Source organism: Cyrtonyx montezumae, unplaced genomic scaffold, assembly GCF_038088225.1.
Source record: "Cyrtonyx montezumae isolate F1298 unplaced genomic scaffold, pur_monq_1.0 scaffold_4, whole genome shotgun sequence".
Lineage (NCBI taxonomy): Eukaryota > Metazoa > Chordata > Aves > Galliformes > Odontophoridae > Cyrtonyx > Cyrtonyx montezumae.
The window spans coordinates 13,591,845-13,611,850 of NW_027072045.1; the positions used below are offsets into that span (position 1 = coordinate 13,591,845).

At 40.0% G+C, this 20,006-nt stretch overlaps 1 protein-coding gene across 2 annotated transcripts in view; it reads right to left on the reverse strand.

Annotated features, from left to right (window-relative positions):
* Nucleotides 1-279: 279 nt before the first annotated feature.
* The window catches only part of PIK3AP1 (phosphoinositide-3-kinase adaptor protein 1), a 40,002-nt gene continuing 20,275 nt past the window's right edge, over nt 280-20,006 (reverse strand). The window contains exons 4-17 of one of the 2 annotated variants that reach the window (XM_065746955.1): nt 18,489-18,633; nt 17,085-17,227; nt 15,964-16,096; nt 14,925-15,121; nt 13,754-13,943; nt 10,040-10,135; nt 8,490-8,669; nt 7,655-7,717; nt 6,527-6,732; nt 5,146-5,218; nt 4,656-4,811; nt 3,545-3,615; nt 2,921-3,036; nt 280-761 (exon numbers count right to left, since the gene is read on the reverse strand). In XM_065746955.1, the coding sequence (XP_065603027.1) occupies nt 707-761; nt 2,921-3,036; nt 3,545-3,615; nt 4,656-4,811; nt 5,146-5,218; nt 6,527-6,732; nt 7,655-7,717; nt 8,490-8,669; nt 10,040-10,135; nt 13,754-13,943; nt 14,925-15,121; nt 15,964-16,096; nt 17,085-17,227; nt 18,489-18,633 (1,824 nt within the window). In that variant the 3' untranslated portion in view covers nt 280-706. Of the gene's footprint in view, nt 762-2,231; nt 2,353-2,920; nt 3,037-3,544; nt 3,616-4,655; nt 4,812-5,145; nt 5,219-6,526; nt 6,733-7,654; nt 7,718-8,489; nt 8,670-10,039; nt 10,136-13,753; nt 13,944-14,924; nt 15,122-15,963; nt 16,097-17,084; nt 17,228-18,488; nt 18,634-20,006 lie in introns of those variants that run through there. The other variant, XM_065746956.1, reaches the window with a different exon arrangement.

Genomic DNA, 20,006 nt, shown 5'->3' on the forward strand with positions numbered 1-20,006 from the left:
CAAATCCCTTACCAGATGCCTTGGGAGTTTTCATGGCAAACACAGCACATCCACAGCTCATTAATGCCAGTCCCCTCCAAGAAGGGAAGGGGAAAGGCATTTTCAAAATTATAAGTAAAATGCATTTGTAAATAAATATAGTTTTTCATCCTCATGTGGTTTAATAATTACTGGAAAGATACTCAATACATTCCAGAATTTCAATACCTGCACACAAAATTTTACACTGAACAAAAGTATATGCACCTGATCCCGCTGTAATGAGAATTCTTCAAAGTATTTGTTTTGGGTTTTTTCTTTTTCAAGTATATTTTCCAGTAAAGCCTTTGTACATTATACTGAAAGTTTTGTTGACAATGTTTATCAGGATTTCATTTCTAAGAGGATGTGTTCTTTCTTCATCAAAGGGAAACTCCATGTTGGTGCAGGGCTGCCAAGACATATCAGCATTCTCCTTTTCAACCATGACTTTTTCCCTTGAAGCCTCAAAGCATCAAAATACTTCCAAACAAAAAAGCTACAGCAGGCTAAAAAATCTCAGTGAAAACCACAGGCAGAGCTACCTGAGCTTCAGGAAGGAAGGAAGATACAAAAACATTCAGTTCCCACTTATAAATAATTTAAGACAAACCAAAAATATCTGTACACACACACACACACATATATATATATAGAAAAATCTCATATTCCACAGATGTTGAGAGATTCAGCGACCTCTTGGGGGCACAGGTGGAGGATAAAAGCCTTCACAGTTTACAGGCCTATTAAAAAAGAACATAAATGCATTAAAAAAAACAAAATATAGTTCTGCAACAGATTGCATGTAATAACACTGTACCTAATAACACTGTACAGCCAGTAGTCACACAAAATGAAAAATAGGCTCTCAGTGACCCAGCAATAGAGCTGATGCCAAGGGACTAGAGCCATATTCCCATGTTTTGTTTTGTTTTTTTGCTGCTTGTGATTTTATCATTACTGGGAGGAGATGGCACAATACTTGTCTGGAATAAAGTTTGATAATTTAGTAGCTTTTTTCTGAAGATTAGTTGAAGATGAATAGGAAAATATCAAAGGCTTCAAATTTTAATTTTTTGTTTTAAACTAATTACAGATAAATTATAGCTGCATTCTTGCCAGAATCAGGACAAAACACAGAATTCACCATTTCCACACATCAGTAATAATCATTTTATCCATTGGAGCATTTTATTAACATCTACTCTTATATAATCCTCCGGTTCCTGACTTCATAGACTTGCAGTGGTTGGATGAAAGGAGCGTTTGCAAGTTACTTAAGTTTGTGGTGGGCCAATCCAATCAATGCAGAATTCCCACACCTTATCCCAAATGAGCTCAGTTCTTACTTCAAGGCCAATCATATGTGCAAACAGCGTGGCTTGGAGAGATCATAGAATACTCAGAGTTGGAAGGGACTTTTAAAGATCGTCTAGTCCAACTCCCCTACAATGAACACCCACAGCTTGATCAGGTTGCTCACAGCCTGGCCTTAAATGTCTCCAAGGATGATACACCCACCACATCTCTGAGCAACCTGTTCCACTGCCTCATCACCCTCACTGTAAAAGACTTTTTCCTTATATCCAACCTAAATCTAGCCTCTTTGAACTTGAAATCATTTCCCCTTATCCTATCACAACACACTCTGCTAAAGAATCTGTCCCCTTCTTTCCTGTTGCTCCCCTTTAGGTACTGAAAGGTCACTTCAGAGCCTTCTCTTCTTCAGGCTGAACAGCCCCAGCTCCTCCCTCAGCCTGTCTTCATAAAAGAGGTGTTCCATCCCTTGGATCATTGTTGCAGTCCTCCTTCAGACATGCTCCAGAATGTCCATGTCTCCTCTGTACTGAGGACTCCACACCCGGATACAGTACTCCAGGTGTGGCCTCATCAGCACAGGGCAGAGAAGCAGGATAAACTCCCTTGCCTTACTGGCCACGCTTCTTTTGATGCAGCCCAGGATATGGTTGGCTTTCTGTATTGCAAAGGGACACTGCTAGCTCATGTCCAACTTAACCATCCACCAGCACATGCAGGTCCTTTTCAGCAAGGCTGTGCTCATCATTTCATCCCCCACCTTGTATTGATAGTGGAGGTTGCTATGATCCAGGTGCAAGACTTCGTGAATGAATTTATAGAACCTCACAATGTTCTCCTGGGCCCACTACTCAAGTCTGCCTAGGTCCCTCTGGATGGTATCCCATTCATCTGGTGTATCCACTGCACCCCACAGCTTGCTGTCATCAGCAAACCTGCTGAGGTTGCACTCAATTCCACTGTCAATGTCACTGATGAAGATATTAAAGAGTATCAGTCCCAGTTCCCAGCACTGACCTGTGGGGGACACCACTCCCTGGATTTAATCCTGCAGCCAGTTCTCTCACCCATTAAACAATCCATCCATCAAATCCATATCTTTCCAATTTCTAGAGAAGGACGTTATGGGTTACCATGTCAATAGCCTTACTGAAGCCCAGATCTGAATTTACAAAGTGAAAATAACTTCCAAAAGAATCCCAGAAAGGAATTGCCCTGCTTTGCATTAAGTTTGTTCTGAGAGGATCTACTTCAGGAAGATCAGGTATCCTAGCTCTGCCAGGTGCAGGATGCTAACTGAACTGGGTCCATTTCACTATGGCAAGCTCTGCGTGCATCCATAGTGCTGCCCACCTTAGGGTTTGTGGGAATTGCAGTGACAGCACTGCAAGAGGAAGGTTACCAACAGGAAACCTATTCCATCAAGACAAGAAAGAAGGATCTTACGGTTACTTACTAGTGCTTGTTTACGCATAACAGTTCGGCAGACTTTGTTGAAAAGACATTCATTTCCTGCCTTAATTTCCATTCACTCATGTATTGATTCACTGAAAGCTTGTTTGAGCTCCCCGTTAGCTTTACTTACCTGCTTGCACCTCGAGGGGGCACTCTGGGAGGCCTTTCAGGCACGGGGAGAGGCAACCTCTCTGTTTGGCTGGTAACAGGGCTGCGGCTTCTGCTTGCTTCTGAGACTTCATTGTCCTACCAAAAAAATTAAAAAAAATCAAGATCCAGATGCTTCTACGACAGTTTGCCCCTAAAGCACACTTCTTCCTCAGCATCCAAATTGGCACATAGTTTCAGGACTGGGCCATCTAGCATATGCAGATACACCATCAACACAATCAAAAACAAAAACAGATGTACTATCAGTTATGTGTCTGTGTACTGAATTCTGTGAAATAAGATTACAAACTAGACCTGGACAGATTCTGAGTCACTTTTGGTAGCAAAATCTCAAAACGGTTGGTACTGATGGCATGAAGTGGGGTTCATAAACATCTAGTCAGGACAGAAGCAGCAGAGAAGGAACTACAGAACAGGCATCAGACCAGCAGAATCTGATTGTTATTAGCTTCCCAAGAGGAGCGCCTACATTTTGCTGTTTCTGAAAATACACTGCTATCCCCTAAAGCTCTTTACTTCAGTATAAAAACAAAGCCATGTATTTAAAGACCAGTGAGTGCATGCAGCCAAGATGAGAGCTTACCTCACTGTCCCCTTCCATCCCACTGCTGACACTCAATATGCTCCGAGTGCTGGAGCGGTTGCTTGCACTGCCTAAGGAGTGTAAGCAAGAGAAAAATGGTTTATCAGATCCTTGTGATTTTCCTGCAAATTGCTGACTCCATACCTCATGTGTACCTTTTGCATTTATGATATAATACTTGCAACATTTCTGCCGTTATTTTTCACATGCTCAAGACTGAAACAACCACATTTCCTACAACACCCACCACAGGGTCAAACCCTTCAGATCTAACTTTCAACTTTCCAGCAGATTTCTCCACTGTCAAGGTCCAGGCTTCAGGTTAAATATTTGGCCATAATCTAACTGAAAGGATCCAGTGCCAATATCAGACCGCAAGTCAGGTAAATATTTTCACAACTGTTACACACTCAACTTTTATGTACATTTAAATTATCAGTCCCCATGTGCATAACTCCATACAGGTTAATGTGATGGTACCCTTAGTCATCTGCTTCTGGAATAACTGAACAAGCCTTCTGTGCTCAGTCTGCAGACACTGTGAGAATTCAGGAATTTAATTTGCACAGTTAAACTTAATAAAACAGAAAAATAATAAAAATGTCCAAATCACTCAGGAGATCAGGTCCCAGAGAAACCAATGAAAAACGCTGCCCTTTATCCATAACATTTGAGGAAATTACAAGTAGAGACCAGTTCCCAGCCTGAAATACAGCAGACACCCCTCAGACCAGAACAGCACATTGCCCACTGGGAGTAAAAGCAAAGGACTAAACATACTTTTTTCCTATTGAAGCAACTATCATCTATTATTACATTATGAGTAACACCCTTCCTTTAGAAGGCTCAAGGGAACACCTTTTGCCCGACTTTCAAGCTTTCCTCCTGTAGAGAGACATATACAACTTGTGTAACTCAAATTCCTTGATGAACCTGGAATTGCTTTTACAAATTTGAAAACAGTTGGTATGCAGGCTTCAGGGTGCCAGTGTCATCACTAGGATTCAGCAACAGAAATCTGGACTCCTGAGCTGGCTTACAGACTCAAGCAGGGGAAATGTTTTCTGCTCAGCCTTCCCACAGAGAGGGGAGATACTCCTGGTTTGCTTACTTGTTGTGCTAGACGTGCTTTCTGTTTTCCAGTCTCCTCTCTTTAGCTCCTTTTTTAGTGGTAATATGTTTTTCCTCGGGGTGTATTCATATATGCCACATTCTGGTTTCCCCAAAGTATTATGAGAACGCCGAATGGGTACTGTAATTTCCAAATCTGGAGGGCAAAATGAGAATGATGAGCTCAGAATGGCCTACTTGAGTCTAATCTCTGTGAGATAGCTTCACACCCCAAAACATAGTTAAACACAATCACATAAAGATGATTGTAATCGTACATGTATAAATCAAGATTCACTCCACAGATGTATACATCCTTTTCTCAGTCTTGGAAACTGAGGAGTAAAGCAACTTCCTCATTTTTTAGCCAACAGGCATACAGATGTGAGCATCAACATATCACATAATTACAACATGGAGACATTCTACCCTAAGAATCTGTTAGCATTGTTATCTTCTTCACTACTGGAGAATGCCAGAGAGACTGTTACCTGCACTTTTCCCTGACTTTTGCTTCTCCATTTGCCTCCTGGTGATGCTGTCTCGTAGTCGTTTCAGATTTTCCTAAAACATTAAAATTTTCTTTTCAGGGCTTTGGACAATGGAAAATGAACAGTTTTGATAATGAAGTAACACATTTCAGCTAACTTTACAACCAATCTGTAACAAAGCTTGTTAAACACTGCTGAAGTACAAACCGTGTCAATGTCTTTTAATCTATTCCATTCAGAAATCCATGTGTGCCTTTCAGAAGCCAAGTGTTTGGGTTTTTTTGTTCAGATGTTGTGTACTTTCAAGTCAAGTTCACAGATCAGGTAAAGTTGCAGATAAGAAGCATGCTGAGTTCAGAACACCCCTGTATTTTCTGTCTACACTGTTACACTAGTACAGAAACATGACACATGTTCAAGTAACTTAATGGTCCTTTCTGTACTAACAAAAAGATAATTCTGATTGTGGGGACAGAGAAGATTTTCACACATCAGATCATGATGGACAACTGAAAGAACAGGGATGTCCCCCACCAAGGCAGAAAGGGGCACACCTGTAAATATGAATGGGAACAAATTTTCTTTACATACCTCTTCTTACAGTAAGGAGAGGAGTGGGGAGGTAAGACAGCTTTTATAGCAGAGAAATAAATACATATGTGAAAGTGAGAAAATCCCCAAACAGGCAGAGAAGCAGAAGGAACACAAGTTGTACCACAAGGCTCCAAAAGTAGCACAGGAGTGCTTTTGAGGGAACTCCGCACTAACAAGATAACAGAAACCTGAAAATGAGACTGCTAGTTCCACCAGTCATTGCATTGCTGCTGCCAACAGTTGAATAGTTTCCTCATTCAACTCAACCACAGCACTTTCACCAGACTTTGCTCAGCTGCAAAGAACAGGCAGTTCTGATGCCACAAGAATGAAAGCCATCAAAGAAAGCTCTTCATATGACCTGAGGAAACATCAGTCCATTTACAGGACAGGAGTTATGGCAATACACTATGTGGAACACAGTCTTCATTGATCTGAAATGGATGGCAACTGACAACTTAAACGTTCATCCACAGAAGTCTCTACCAGCAAGTAGGTCCTAGGTGGAAAGAAAGGTAATTTAGACACCTGGATTATGCCTGATTCCTAGAATACAGATCTCCATCTTAGACTGAAGCTATTACTGCAAGGTAAACAACTGTAAACAGCTACCTGCTTCCTGCTTCATGGAAACAGCCCCTCCAAGTCAGTCCCCCTTCCTGCTAGTGAGGGGACTGTGAGGAGTGTTCCTGCTCCAACCTGTAAAGGAATGTACCTACACTGAAACACTTAGGATGTATGCTTAAAGAGATCACCATATTTCTTAAACAGTGGAATAAACCAGTACCTGCTGGAAACGGAATGATTCTGATCTCTTCTTCTGGTTCAGTTGCCACTCCTTAAAGTGAAGCACAGCTTCATCGACGTTGAGTATGCCCATTTTCACTTGTTCTTGTAATGTGATCAGCTGCCTTTGACCCGGGGTTTTCATTCCAGCAAATGGATCGTATATACTTGATTGAGACAGGTCTCTAACAGGTCTGACTATCGTCTCTGAAGAGAGAACAACACCAAAAATATCACTGAACTTGTGTCATCTGCCCTCCTCGCTGAATATAAAGCAATTCAAGCAGACTTGATGCCCTATTGCAGGCTGAATGTTTCGCTAACTGGAAATGTATTTTGTATTTATGCCTGACACTATTTATCATGGCAAAAAGCTCAAGGTAGGGCATATATCTCTAGTAATGTGCATAAAATCTCTATTCTTAAAATAAAGTGAACAACACAAAAGGCCCTCCTTAAAGTACTCTGTTTCTTCATCTCAGAAGTGTCTCTCTCCCCAGTAATCCATAAAATAGTATTTCACCTTTGAAATCACAAAGCTAGACTTCCTTATCTGTGCAATGTAACTCTAGAAACTAAAAGATCGCCCTACTAATGCTGGCTATTTTTATCTCATTTACAATATTAAGGAGTATAGATGACGATAAAAGATCAAAGACTGTTTCTAGCACTTTGATAATGAACTGGACTGGAAGTTAAAGAATGAGGTCATAATTTTGAAGTGCAGACATCAATAGGAGGCAGTTCATTACAAGTGAAATCCCAGGAAGCAATGATCAACAGGCAGTGAATAAATCCACAAAACCAGGAATAGAGTATCAGCTCCATGAAGCAATACAGGTCAAAAAAAAAAAGAAAAAAAAGGACTTTAGTGATCATTAAAATCCTGCCTGAGGATTAACTCTGAGACAGGAGATACGTACTGTATGAGGTAAAAGAGCACTCCTCACACTCTGCAGATATAAAAGTTTCCAATGGCACATAAGGTCAAGTCATTCATATGGGACTATTATCCCTTGTCTTATAAAACAGTCTGTTCTGTGTGTACACATCTCACTTGAACAATGCTACCTCAGCAGATTTGTTTTTGGATTACCTGAAGGATTTTCAGGAAGAACTTCCAACTTACCTTTCCTCACCCTTCCTCTAGGGACATAGAGATTCTCAGGTCTTTGAGCTTTCTGTGCAAAAACTGAAAAACAAACAATTTTTAGACACTGAACGCAAGTCAGGAAGACAATTATCAGGGATGAATTACAGTAGGCATTCTCCATTCTGCATTGCATTACAGTTTCTGTTAAGCTCCTACTGAACCTTAGTAAGACCACTGGAGAAAACAGAATCCTTCTGTCATCTTCAAAGAATTTAGCTTAGTCACCTCAAAGAGACCTCTGGAAATGCCTTCCTACAGTAATGCAATGGTAAGAAGGAGGAGCCACTGAAATTACTTTTTCACACTCAACTAGAGTTTTTGTTAGTACGTTTGTGGAATACGACAATTTTCACAAAGGGCCTAGGAAACTAAGAGGAACAGTTTTCTTTAGTTTCAATTTAGAACCACCTCAGAATGAGGTTCTATCCTATGTAAATGCCACTGAATCTTACAGAGTAGCAACTTCTCAATTTATTAGCTTAATCATGTCTCCACAATATCAAGACCTTTCCTATTTGGTTGGATTTGTTTATATTGGCTAGGAGCAATCTGTCATTCTGATGTTTTCATTAAGAGCAATCTCAGGCCAAGACAGCATACAACAACTCCACATTTTCAGACTGGACAGAAAATGAAAAAAAGAAACAAGATCCCAAAAAGTAATGCATTTCCTACAGTTGAGAGCCAAATAATCAAAGGCTCACAGAAACCGTGTGTAGATTTTCTTGGCGTTTATGTGGTAACTGGAGCCTACATCAGTGCCATTCTAAAGATGACTGATCTACAGTTTAGATCCTTGTACCCAACTCACTTTTGGAGATGTATAACTCATTGTCTGGCTGTGGAGAGCTGGATTCTGGTCTTGGAACAGGAACTGGAGGTCTGCTAGCCATTTCCTGTGGAAAAGTATCTTTTTCCACTGAGTAATATAGATCTTCACCATACTGCTGGGAAACTCCTTCCCCAGAATCTGGTGCATCCATGCTACCACCTACAACAGAGAAAGGTTTGCAAGCAAAATAATCTATTCACTTCACTGAAAACTAGGTCCCTCCCAATGCGGTATGTATCACATTTTTACCAAGCTGGTTATTTCTCAGGCAAAAATATCCAGATTTGCAGTGAATTATAGTGCCAAAGACCTTCAGGACAGGATTCCATAAAGTCATTCATACCTAGTAGCATGTAAGCATTTGCTACTAAGACTGTACCATGTGTTTTGGTAAAGAAACCACAGGGGAAAGTCTCAAAATCTTTTTAAGAATTAATTCTGACACTGGGAACCAGAAATGTCCAAAGTTCCAGTTCATTAGCAGACAATAGTTAACAAATCAAACAGAGCACTTGTTTCCAGAACATTAAAGAGAATTTTTCTTTCTCCTGAAACAAACTATCACAACCAGCTGACAGGATATTTGACTTCAGAAAAACAGAAGTTAGAGGGAACTGGCTGCTTGCACCTGCACTTAATAAGACCCAACTTCTACTACACCACCTTCACCATCCCCATTTCACTAACATCCCTGAAAAATCATCAAATGCTGTCATATCTAATTTAAAAGTTAGTTTCACACATATGTATGTTGGCAGATGATCAACTCACAATCAAGACAATCAGACTAACTGACTGCAATGTTATCAAGTTGTAAGTGAATAACCCAGACACTGGACTTATTTTCCTTCAATGCTGCTGTACATCTAGCTAAATTAATGCAATGAAATTAATGGAGTATCAGCGCTGGCAGAGGAAATAGAACAAGATGTTAAAAGATGCAGTCTTAGTGTTGCTCTGTGTCCAGCTGGGTCACCTATGTGAGTCTGGATCTCATGGAACCTGGCAAGTTGGGAAAAAGCTTGGACGATTCAGTCATGCCAAGTGCACCAGGGCACATTTGGAAGCCAGAATTTCTTTTTCATTCTCCAGGTTGCTGTTTTCAAGTAGATAGACTTGTGAATAAAGCACCTGCATTAAAATTCATCACTGTTAATGCTGCTCCACTTTATACTCTGGCCCTGCCCATGAGGTGAACTTGCATGAACACTAAGACATCAGAGTTAAATTACAAAGATGAGGACAAAGACAGCATTTCTGAACAGATATCAGCTGTTTATTTGTACTCACTGAAAAGTAGAGACTGCACAAGAAGTCTGCCTTCTTTCATGGAAGAAACAAACCACACTAGTCAAGTCACCTCACAAACTTCACAGGATGCTCTTACTGTTACATTTCATCTGTACCCACTAAAGCAAGGCTCTCTGTGTCAAATGGACACTACTATCCTTAACAGACTAAAAACAAATCTCAAGTTCCATTTAATCACTCCATCTGTATTGCTGCCCTCCTCTCCAAACAGATCTCACCTTCTAAAAACTTGCGAAGCATTGAGTCTTTTGTAGTTAGAGAGTTTTCATCTCCAGAAATTGGAGTGTCTGGCTTGAACTGAAGCATTTCCACATCTGAAAAAAAAAAAAAAAAATCAGAACAGATTATGCCCTTAAGAACACTGAACAATGTGATAATAAAATATGAAATGACATGATAATTCATTTTATAGTGAAAATCAAAGACTAAAGCAGACAACTGACCAGACCCTTGCCACTAAATTGCCACATGCAGTCTACACTGCACAATCTTTTGCCAGCAGTCTGCCACTTACGCTTGAAGAAAATAGATATGACTAACATTGCTTGGTGAAAACTTCTGACAAGGCTCCAAGCAGACACTAAGAATTGCATATAACATTGCTCTGAAGGGCCAGGGGGAAGAGCAAGAGGTGAGAGTACCTGGATGTCAGTCTTCAGAATTTAATAACTAGAACACATTTTCTCAAACAAACTTTTAGACTCCCTTTAAAGAGCTTAAGATTTCAGAAGGGAGCTCAAGTAACACACAAACAGAGAAACATGTAGAAGATGCAACATTGACCCTTTGCTAGAGCTAAAATACATATGCATGTGCACTGTGTAGCAGAAGATTATATCCTCCTCCCTTTAAACATTTTTAAACAATAGGTGTTAAGTATTTCTGCACATGAAGAAAGCTGCCTCTTTACACAGACCCATCCTTTATGTAAGACAAAGGCTTCAGTGTGCTGGTATAAATGACACCCCTGAACTTTATAAGTAGTTAATACTTTGCTGCACAGTTTACTCAAGGAAAACAATAATGCTGCTTTTTCTTGCGTTAACTAAAGAAAAAATAAAAATCAGTGAGGACAGTGTTGAAAGCTTGGTCTTCAGAAAATAAAATGGTGGACAGTAGAACAAGGGTATCTCATCTATCTACTTTTTAGGCGTTGGAGATTTGCAGTTTACAGGACAATTTAATTTATTTAGTTGAAACTCTCAAGGATAAAGGATGAAACTCAAACTCTCTTGGCTTGAGTGTCCATGGTGTTCAGAGGTGGGGAAACAGCACCATGAGTCAAGACTTGTTTCCACCAGGATTTGCCACTGCCAGCAACTGGCTTCACAAAGAGAAAATCCAACCTAAATGTTTCCCCAAGTAAAATGGCATAATAACAAACTTCAGCCTTACGTTTGATAAGTCAGCAATGAGAAATGCAAGAGAAGATTACAAGTAGAACTATCATTCTGCACTCTTTGCAAGAATCCTTTTGTTTTAATTAATCAGGTACTGCAGACACTGAATGCACACAGAGAAACATGGCAGTTCAATTTTCATATGAATCATAAAGGTTTTCAGCATTTTCAGAAGTCCTTGCTCTTAGAGCCCCTCCCATACACTGAGCTCTAGACTACTCACAAATACTATTTTGTAAATATCAGGAGGTGCTGGTGAGGGGAAAGCAGAAGTAGTAATGCATTTATTCTGATGCTGTAGTTTGTAATACAGATTGGTATGATGGAGATAGCTTTCCCTTTTTGCTATTCAGCTGTTGTTTCTCACAATCTGCAAGTGACTCAGCTAAATGATATTTACCTGTGATCTGCACCAACTTACAGCAAATTCCACTCATATTCAAGAAAATCATTTCACACCACAAGTATTTGATAAGGCTAATAAAAGAGAAGTGCTCTTCTGAAGCAGGAATGACTACAGTTGATGATAAGGCAATTCGTTCTCAAAACAACAACAACAAAAAAACCCAGCAAACAAGTTAACAGCAGGAGCTGGTAAGTTCCCACTGATTTGGCTAGGAGTATATAGGAGTACTTTATGATCTGCACTGCTTAGGCTACTAAGACCCAGTCATTTACCACAAAACTTACAGGAAATGCTAACAACTCACAACAGCTGTGTGCAACTCTCTGCAGCATTGGTTTAACCAAAATTGGTCCTTCTGCACTCCCTGTAAACGTTTCTCCAGGAGCAAAAGCAGATAGAAAACCAAAAACCAAAACACATTAAAAGAATTGAAGTGGGATGAAGAATATAAGAACCAGCAGAACATTCTGGTATTTGTTTGCTACTACTTTTCTCATTACAATGGCTCTTTCTTTTCAAATCAGCTTCTACTAGGCAAATTGACTGAATGTTACCAACCTTTCTTTGATCAGTCTCCAAAAAATTCATGGAAGCACATTCTGATTAAAACAAATGGGCACGCTGCCACAATATGCCTGCATTTGAAATAGCCCAGGTATTGTCCTCTGTGCCACAGCTATAAGTACTTAAATAAGGACTACTCTGACCTGCAGAAAGTACCTCAGCAGGAGCTGTTAATAATTTCTTAGGGAGTTTTTCCATTCCCCAAAAACTAAGTCAGTACAAAAACTTGAAGTTTTTATTTGTTATCCTAACTGAACAAGTCCTAAGCTAGCAGCACTCCCACTAATTTTATGTCTTTTACTGAGACGTTATAAATAAGCCATATAGAGTTTTTGCTCAATATTTTGAAACAAGCTCATTGAGTACAGAAAATCTTCTTTCCTGTACAGAAACCATAAATGTCTATTTCCGTGACAAACTTGGGTTTTTACCTGTACATTGCCACTAATCCTGCAGCACACACACACATCAGGAGAACTTTCTGTTGCTGACCCCGGAAACCACTGTCATCCTGCTGATGTGCCTGTGCTTGCAGAAGGCTTCTCAAATTGCATCAGTCTACTGGACTTTACTGCAGAGGAGGCCCCAAGAAAAGCAGCTTGACTGATGCTTCTACGACATAACTTTTCCCATCCATAGACAGCCATTTGTGAGCTCCCCATCTCCATGCCTATCAGCCAAGCAGGCTGTGTATGGTGTACTCCAGCTACAAAATGCCAGCCACGTTCATTCCTAATATCTGTCACAGTAAGTGAAGGCATGAAAGTCTCTACATCTGAGCTGTTAAACTTAGTTTAGCTTGTTTGATAGAAAGTCATATTGAAAGTCAAGTTGAAACTGGTAAGTTATAGAGAGCTTGTGATTCACATCCACAAAATAAAGGAATATCCATTCTACAGTTTCTGGCATTTCTGTATGTCCCAGAAATGGAAGACAACAACTTGGTCTTAGTGGCTTTAAGCACATTTTCCTCTTCTTCAGAATTAGTCTATGAACCCCATTCAGAGATGGGAAAACAGCTCTTGATCTTGTACCCTGGCTCCTCAAGCCTTAGAACAATTTCATTAGCTAGTGTAATATGACAGAAAGCAAAGCAATAACAGCACAACAGCAAAATCCCAGGTTGCAGTGAGTGAAGATTTGCTCAAATGCAGCAGCTGCAGGCAGAGAAATAAAGGAAAGAAGCTGCTTACCTTCAGAAGGCCTCAGGTATGAAGGGATCTCCAGAGAGATACCCATGCCTCCACTTCCAACCCTTAAATGAGGTCTGAGAAGGGGTGGATTCTGGTCTCACCCCACCTGGTCACTCAGGTGCACTGCATACACCTGAGTTCCCCTGGGTTGGCCCTGCTTTCTACGGGTCTTAATCACTGCTTCAGGCCATGACTTAGCATTTCTGGTACAGCCAGCCAACATCAAAACTGGAGTTTAATTTCCTTATGGTAAGAATGGAAAAATTATAACCAGCTTTTACTCTTGAAACTCAACCAGAACATTATTATACAAGAGAGACAGAACAGCTGAGGTTTATAAGCCCAGAATGTCATAGTGATTGTACGTACAGAGGTCTTCTGGGGCACCAGGAACAAATCCAGCCATGGATTCATAAAGCTCTTCATCAGAGCCAGGATTTAAGGAACATTTCATTAACAGGTCCGTAGAAAGATGAGCCATGGACTCATACACAGACTCATCCTCTTCACCTTGCATCAGCTCTTCCTTAATGTGACTCTTCAGCATATCTGCAGTTTCCTGAAGAGAAAGGAGTCCAAGAAGAAAAAAAAATCAACTTGTTTAAATAAAGAATCTGGAGAATAAACACAAAGCAAAATACATCACTCTCCCACCACTAGTGGAAGAAACCTTTCAAGAGCACTCCACCCCCAAAGACTAAGGCATCCCATAGGCGTTAAACCCTTACTACAACTGTCTGGGGCCAGCCTTCACGATCTATGTTGTAATAGTAGGTAATGAAGGTGAAACAAGGAGGTGCTGACTCATTCTGAATAACTGCAACTGCCTTTCTGCTTCTCAATTTCATTTTCTACTTGAGGTAGACAAGCTTCTGGAATACAAGAAATGTACATTCTAAAATTACGAAGGCTTATCAGTAGCAACTTTTGGGTAAGTGTAGGTTACCATAAAGGGGGAGAAGCTTGCTACACGCAGTGCACTTCCAAGAAAACAAAGTTTTAGTTCTGCTGTAGATTCAGTTTCAGCTTTTTGGCAGTAGCAGTAGCATGTAACACCTAGTGGGAGAATACAGACCACTCTTTTCTCTGAAACTAACAGGAAACCTCATAGCAGTCAGCTGATCAAGTAATATCAACAACTTCCAATTCCCAGACAGCAGAACTCTCTCATATATCTGCCACGTGGAGGGAGAGGAAGGGGCTGCAGTTTTGCCAAGATCAGGAGATTAGAAATGTACGTCAGGCACCAGATATCTGCAGAAACATCACTGGATGGATGAACGACAAGGAAATCCAGCATAGCAGGCTCTGCTTCCATCTTTTTTTGTTCTTTCCCCTATGAATTTCCCTGGCTCCAGAGATTAAACCATCTCTCAAGCACAGAAGCTTTCATGGTGGCTGTACATCTGCATCCTACACCCTACCAAGTCACATTCCATGCTTTACTACCTCAGCAGTCCTCAAACACAACACTTTCAGTGACAAGCTTGGTGTCCACACTTGCTGTAGGACAGTGTAGAAGAATGCTGCTCCTTCTTACCACATATTCATCAATGAATTGTCGGAGGTCCTTAAAGCCATGCTTTTCTGCTATCGTATTTGGATAGTGGCCATATTTGTTGGCTACACTGTAGGCCTGCAGTGCTCCAGGGCATGTCAGCAGCAAAGCAGTAAGGTTTTTCAGCCCATATCTTGCAGAAAAGTGAAGCAGTGTTGGCAACTCCTCATCCCTCTGATCTGTGAGAACAGAAACCTGTTAGAATCTAAGTTTTTCTCCAGCAGCAGCAAAGACAGATGAAAAACAAACACCCTAGCAAACACACTGACTGAAGTAGGTGTGAAACCCTGAGAAGTACATATACCATTTTAAAACAGAGCTAACTCTGCAGAAGTGAATTAGCTGAGGTGTCTAAGTACATCTCCAGGTCTGAATCCCATGACCTTTATCAGGGAAATCTGGCACTGTACTAGCTGAACGGAGGTAGAATCATAGGTTTGGAAGGATCTCTTAGATCATAATTCCAGCTGCACATCATGTAATTATACACACACAATTCCAGTCAATCACATCATGGAAACACACTGAACCAACTGCCCACTATGCACTCTAGAACTGATTCACGAAGTTAGCAGAAAAAGGACTAGAGTGGGGAGAAATGACACATGAGACTGAGAAAACAAGTGAGACATTCTGGGGAGCGCTGTCTTTTGAGTTCAGCTGTGGGTGAAGCTGTATACATAGCTCTATTTGTCAAATTATAAAAAACTGAGACAATATGTAATTAAGAAGGGTTACAGAACCACATGCAATCCTCCCTCTATAGGCATTTTCTTAAATTTAGCTTCTTGCCTAAGATTTAAGACTTTTTGAGACAGCCTGTACAGGTACAATGTGCCACAGGTGCTCCAAGGTAAAAACAGCCTATAGATATGAACTGTAAAAATAAAACAAAAGAAATCTTTCATAAGTTCATAAGTTCATAAGTTCATAAGGTTGGAAAGGACCTATAAGATCATCTAGTCCAACCATCCTCCTATCACTATCTCTACCCAACTACTAAATTAAGTCCTTAACGTACTTGTTGTCATATCATCTTCTTCCAGCTGGTTGATTCCAAACAAGTGTAAACCACTGGCAGGAATGTTCTTCTTCAGTGACTCAGTCAACAGTTTGTCCAGCGCTTCTATGCTGTATGGCACAATTTTAAAGGCCTAGAGATAGATAGAATATGATTTTGGTTGAGGAATGCTGGATTTATTTAAGATGAGACTGATATAGCAATACTTTTTTTCTTATATGTACTAAGTAAACAAAACAAGCATAAACACTGAAGGTGCAACTTTTAGAATAAGCAAGGAACATGAAGAACTTCTTTGTCCAGAAATATAAAATAATTAATCTGAACAGATGAGAACTATGCATTCCACAAGAAGAGTGCAAGAAGAAAGTCATGCACACAACTGGAAGCACAGAAGACTAACTTTGTACTACCCTGATGTATATAATCTCACCATTCCAAAGAAGTATTGCAAGTACTTTAAGTATGAATAAATCAATTCTGAATTGCCCTTGTGTACATTCTGGCTTTTGAACTGGTTCTTAGCTAAAGACTGTGGAGCGTGCCTATTCTCCAAGTAGCAGCACAGCCCAGTAATAACTGCTTAATAACTTGAATTAAAAAGGAGGTGAGAGGCTTCTCTGCCACAGGTGTGCTGGTGATCAGGAGGCTTCTGTCACACAGCTAATTAGGGACATGCAAGCAGGGAGTAAAGACAACACACCTGGAGAACACATTTGTGCAAGTTTTACACTATAATAGGGATCAGCTATCCTAACTGCAAAACATCACATGAGAACTGGAGATTGGCTTTAAAGAAATAAAAGCTAAGAATAAACAAATACTTTTATTTTATCTTACTTCACTCGGAAAGTTTGAATTTGTCATCATCATACCTTTTCCAAAAATCTTTGGTTCAGATTTCCAAACATTTGTAGTAATTTCACTTGCATTGTTTTGTCATTCCAATCTTTTCAAATCAAGGTCTAAATGGGAACAGCAGGGCTATGTGAAAAGCCCCTAAATATTGTGTTTCTTCATTTCAAAAGAGCTACCCTGTGGCAAGCACTTCTGATTATATTCACATATCTACTCTCTGAGAAAAGCCATTTTCAAAAGCAGCTGTTTCCTAGAGTTTTTACCTGGCACATGAACTGTACTGGGTTGGCTGCATTAGCCAACAGATTGCTGATTTCCTCCATGTCAGTATGATAGGTGACGCTCGTTTCTCCCACCATCAAGTCTCCTGAATATATCTGCAGAGGCACTGTCCCAGAAGTTAAATCTTTGAAAGGGAAGAGGAGAAATCATCATTAAGAACAGACAAGGGAAGCAAGTCTTCAAAGACCATGAGGATAGGAGAAGTTTGGAGATGCTGCTAACTGGATATCAAAACAGTATCTTTTGCATAGAAATAGTGAAAAGTCATGAAAAAGAACTGAAATTGTGTTGATTTGAATATCAGGTAGGAAAGTACTTTGGAACTGCCTTCTTCTTCAGGTATGTCAATGCCTATCACCTGCTACACTAGTCTGAACTACTAATGTTAGCAGTACACCACCTCAAATTACAGAACCTCTTTTCTTTCCACTCCTGGCTTTTTCTGTAGAATTGTCCATACCACACTATTAAATATGAGAACAGGGGAAGAGGAACCTGAGAAGTTACTAGGCATCCTGCAGCCTTTCTCAATCTCATTAGGCTCCAAACAAAATCAGCTTAAAAGAATTTCAGCTTTCCAAGTTTACCCAGGCATAGGATTTCTCCCATACATGCAATCTGAGTGCTTCATGATGTTTTACCCAGTGTATACTGATAGGTCTGAGACTTCTCTCTGAAGGACAAGTACATGTGCTTGGCTGTAACAACTAAGGAATCAATGAAATAGTTACTGTCATGCCTGAAAACAAACAAAAAAAAATCTCTTACTGTTAGAAAACACAGAGCTAGCCTACTTGTACATTCCATCAATGAGAAGAAACTGTTGGGAAATGGGAAACTGTTATCAGTCTGTAGGGCTCAGAAACCTTGCCCCTAAAGTTTAGTGAACCTAAAGTTTAGACAACCTAAGCTTTTGTAAATATAAACATCCAGAGGGACAGAACACATTGAATAAAAAGGCAATTCAGGTTAAACAGTTTCAGCTCTAATCACACAGATTGTGTAATTAAAAAGTTATCATAGCAATTATTTACCTGCACTTCTCATGATGTCTGTGAATACTAATATGATTATAACCCTAACACAGTTAAGTTCAAAGTGCTTTACACAATGTCACCCACCTTCAGAATTCTCACTAAGGTGTTTCCACATTGTAATCCTGACAATGTGGCTGGGAAATCAAAGATGTCAAGTAGCTGTCTTCTTGGTCTCACACCACAAAAGTATCACAAACAAGAACACAAGTCCAAGATTTCCTGGGTCCTGTTTCCCACATTGCAATCTCTACTCTTACCCCTCTGATATTCTTCAGGACAGATAGGTTGGGAGAGAAGAGAAACAATGAGGGGTGGGGAAGTATGAAACCAAATCTCAGCCCATCTTACTTGGAGCCTCCACAGATATCGTGTATTCATTCTCCATCTCAGCCAGCACACGCACAGATGATGAGTTCTCTGGAGAAAATTCAACTTCAGTTTTCACTTTGCTATCTAGTCTACATTTCATGATAATATAAACGGTGGTCTGCATCTAAGAGAAAAGATATCAGAAAATACAGGTTTACAAAATAAGAACATTTCTTTAAAGCCTATTTTCAATTGATTTTGTTGTAATTGTGACTAATACAAATTAATATGTAATTTCCACAATCCTGAATGGCTTTCAGTAATTCTTTCCAGTTATGGATTAACTGGGCGGGTGCCTTCTGTTACATTTTGCAATAACACAAATACAGACACCAAGCTGATAAAAACTCTGTGATGCTATTTAAAAACTGACTTAGTTTCAAGGACAGCAGCCTCTTCCTTCAAGCAGAAGAGCCCTGTTCTTAACAAAGAAAGGAGCTTAAAATTAATACATTCTGGAAATTAAAGGACTTGCAGAAGTTTTATCCAATTACTCTTATTTTATCTACCCTGCAGTACGAGTCTTTAGCCAAAACTTTGTTTATAAGTCTAAAATTTCAGGTTTGTAAAATTCTTATTGACTCTCCTTTTAGCAAATTAGTTATGACATTAAATAACTCTAATACTTGATTACATTTCAAGTCTTTAACTGTAGCCTGAGACATATCTAACATCTACTTATGTGAATTATGAAAGTGAATTTCTGGAGCAGGTCCTCAGTTCTGGAAACCAGGAGATCTCCTGGGTTGTGCCATGCAGCTTTTAATGCTGCCAACTTAATACTGCTCAGTTCACATCCAGTCAGGATTTTAAAGATCAAAGACCTGACTTGTAGCCATTTACATGTCTTACTGCACTGGATATTACAATAACATATCTGAAAGAAACCTGAAAATACTTTCTTTCCCCAAGCTTATGCTAAACATAATAAACCTCGCCTAGATCAGTGCGAGCAGCCCAGCAGCAACAGACAACTCAAGTGATCAAATGAGGTGAGTCTTCTTCCAATGAGTTCTAGAGTTTGTTCCTACCCACTTCTTGCCACGCTGCAGTTAAGGTATTTATCCTTAACTTAAAACACTGACAAGCCATGGTATAGGAGTTGTATCTTCCTCGATATCATTGTAGAGGATACTTCATTAACATCACAGAATCATAGAATAGTCTGGGTTGGAAGGGACCTTAAAGACCATTCAGCTCCAACCCCCTTGCCATGGGGAAGGACAACTCCCACTAGATCAGGTTACTTCAAGTCCCATCCAGCTTGGCCCCAAACACATCGAGAAAAAAGATCTATCTGTCACTAACATTGCCACCAGCCACTTAATGGTGGTAGGCTTAGCCACCAGCACTGGAGAAGTTCATCTTGCATGGAAGCAAAGACATCAGGATATTCAGCCAAGCTCTGGAAACATACAGAGTGAACGTGCTAACAGTTGCCTAGTAAATACAAAGGGAAACAGCACCCTTCCCATTGAACAAGCTAATAGAGTTGAT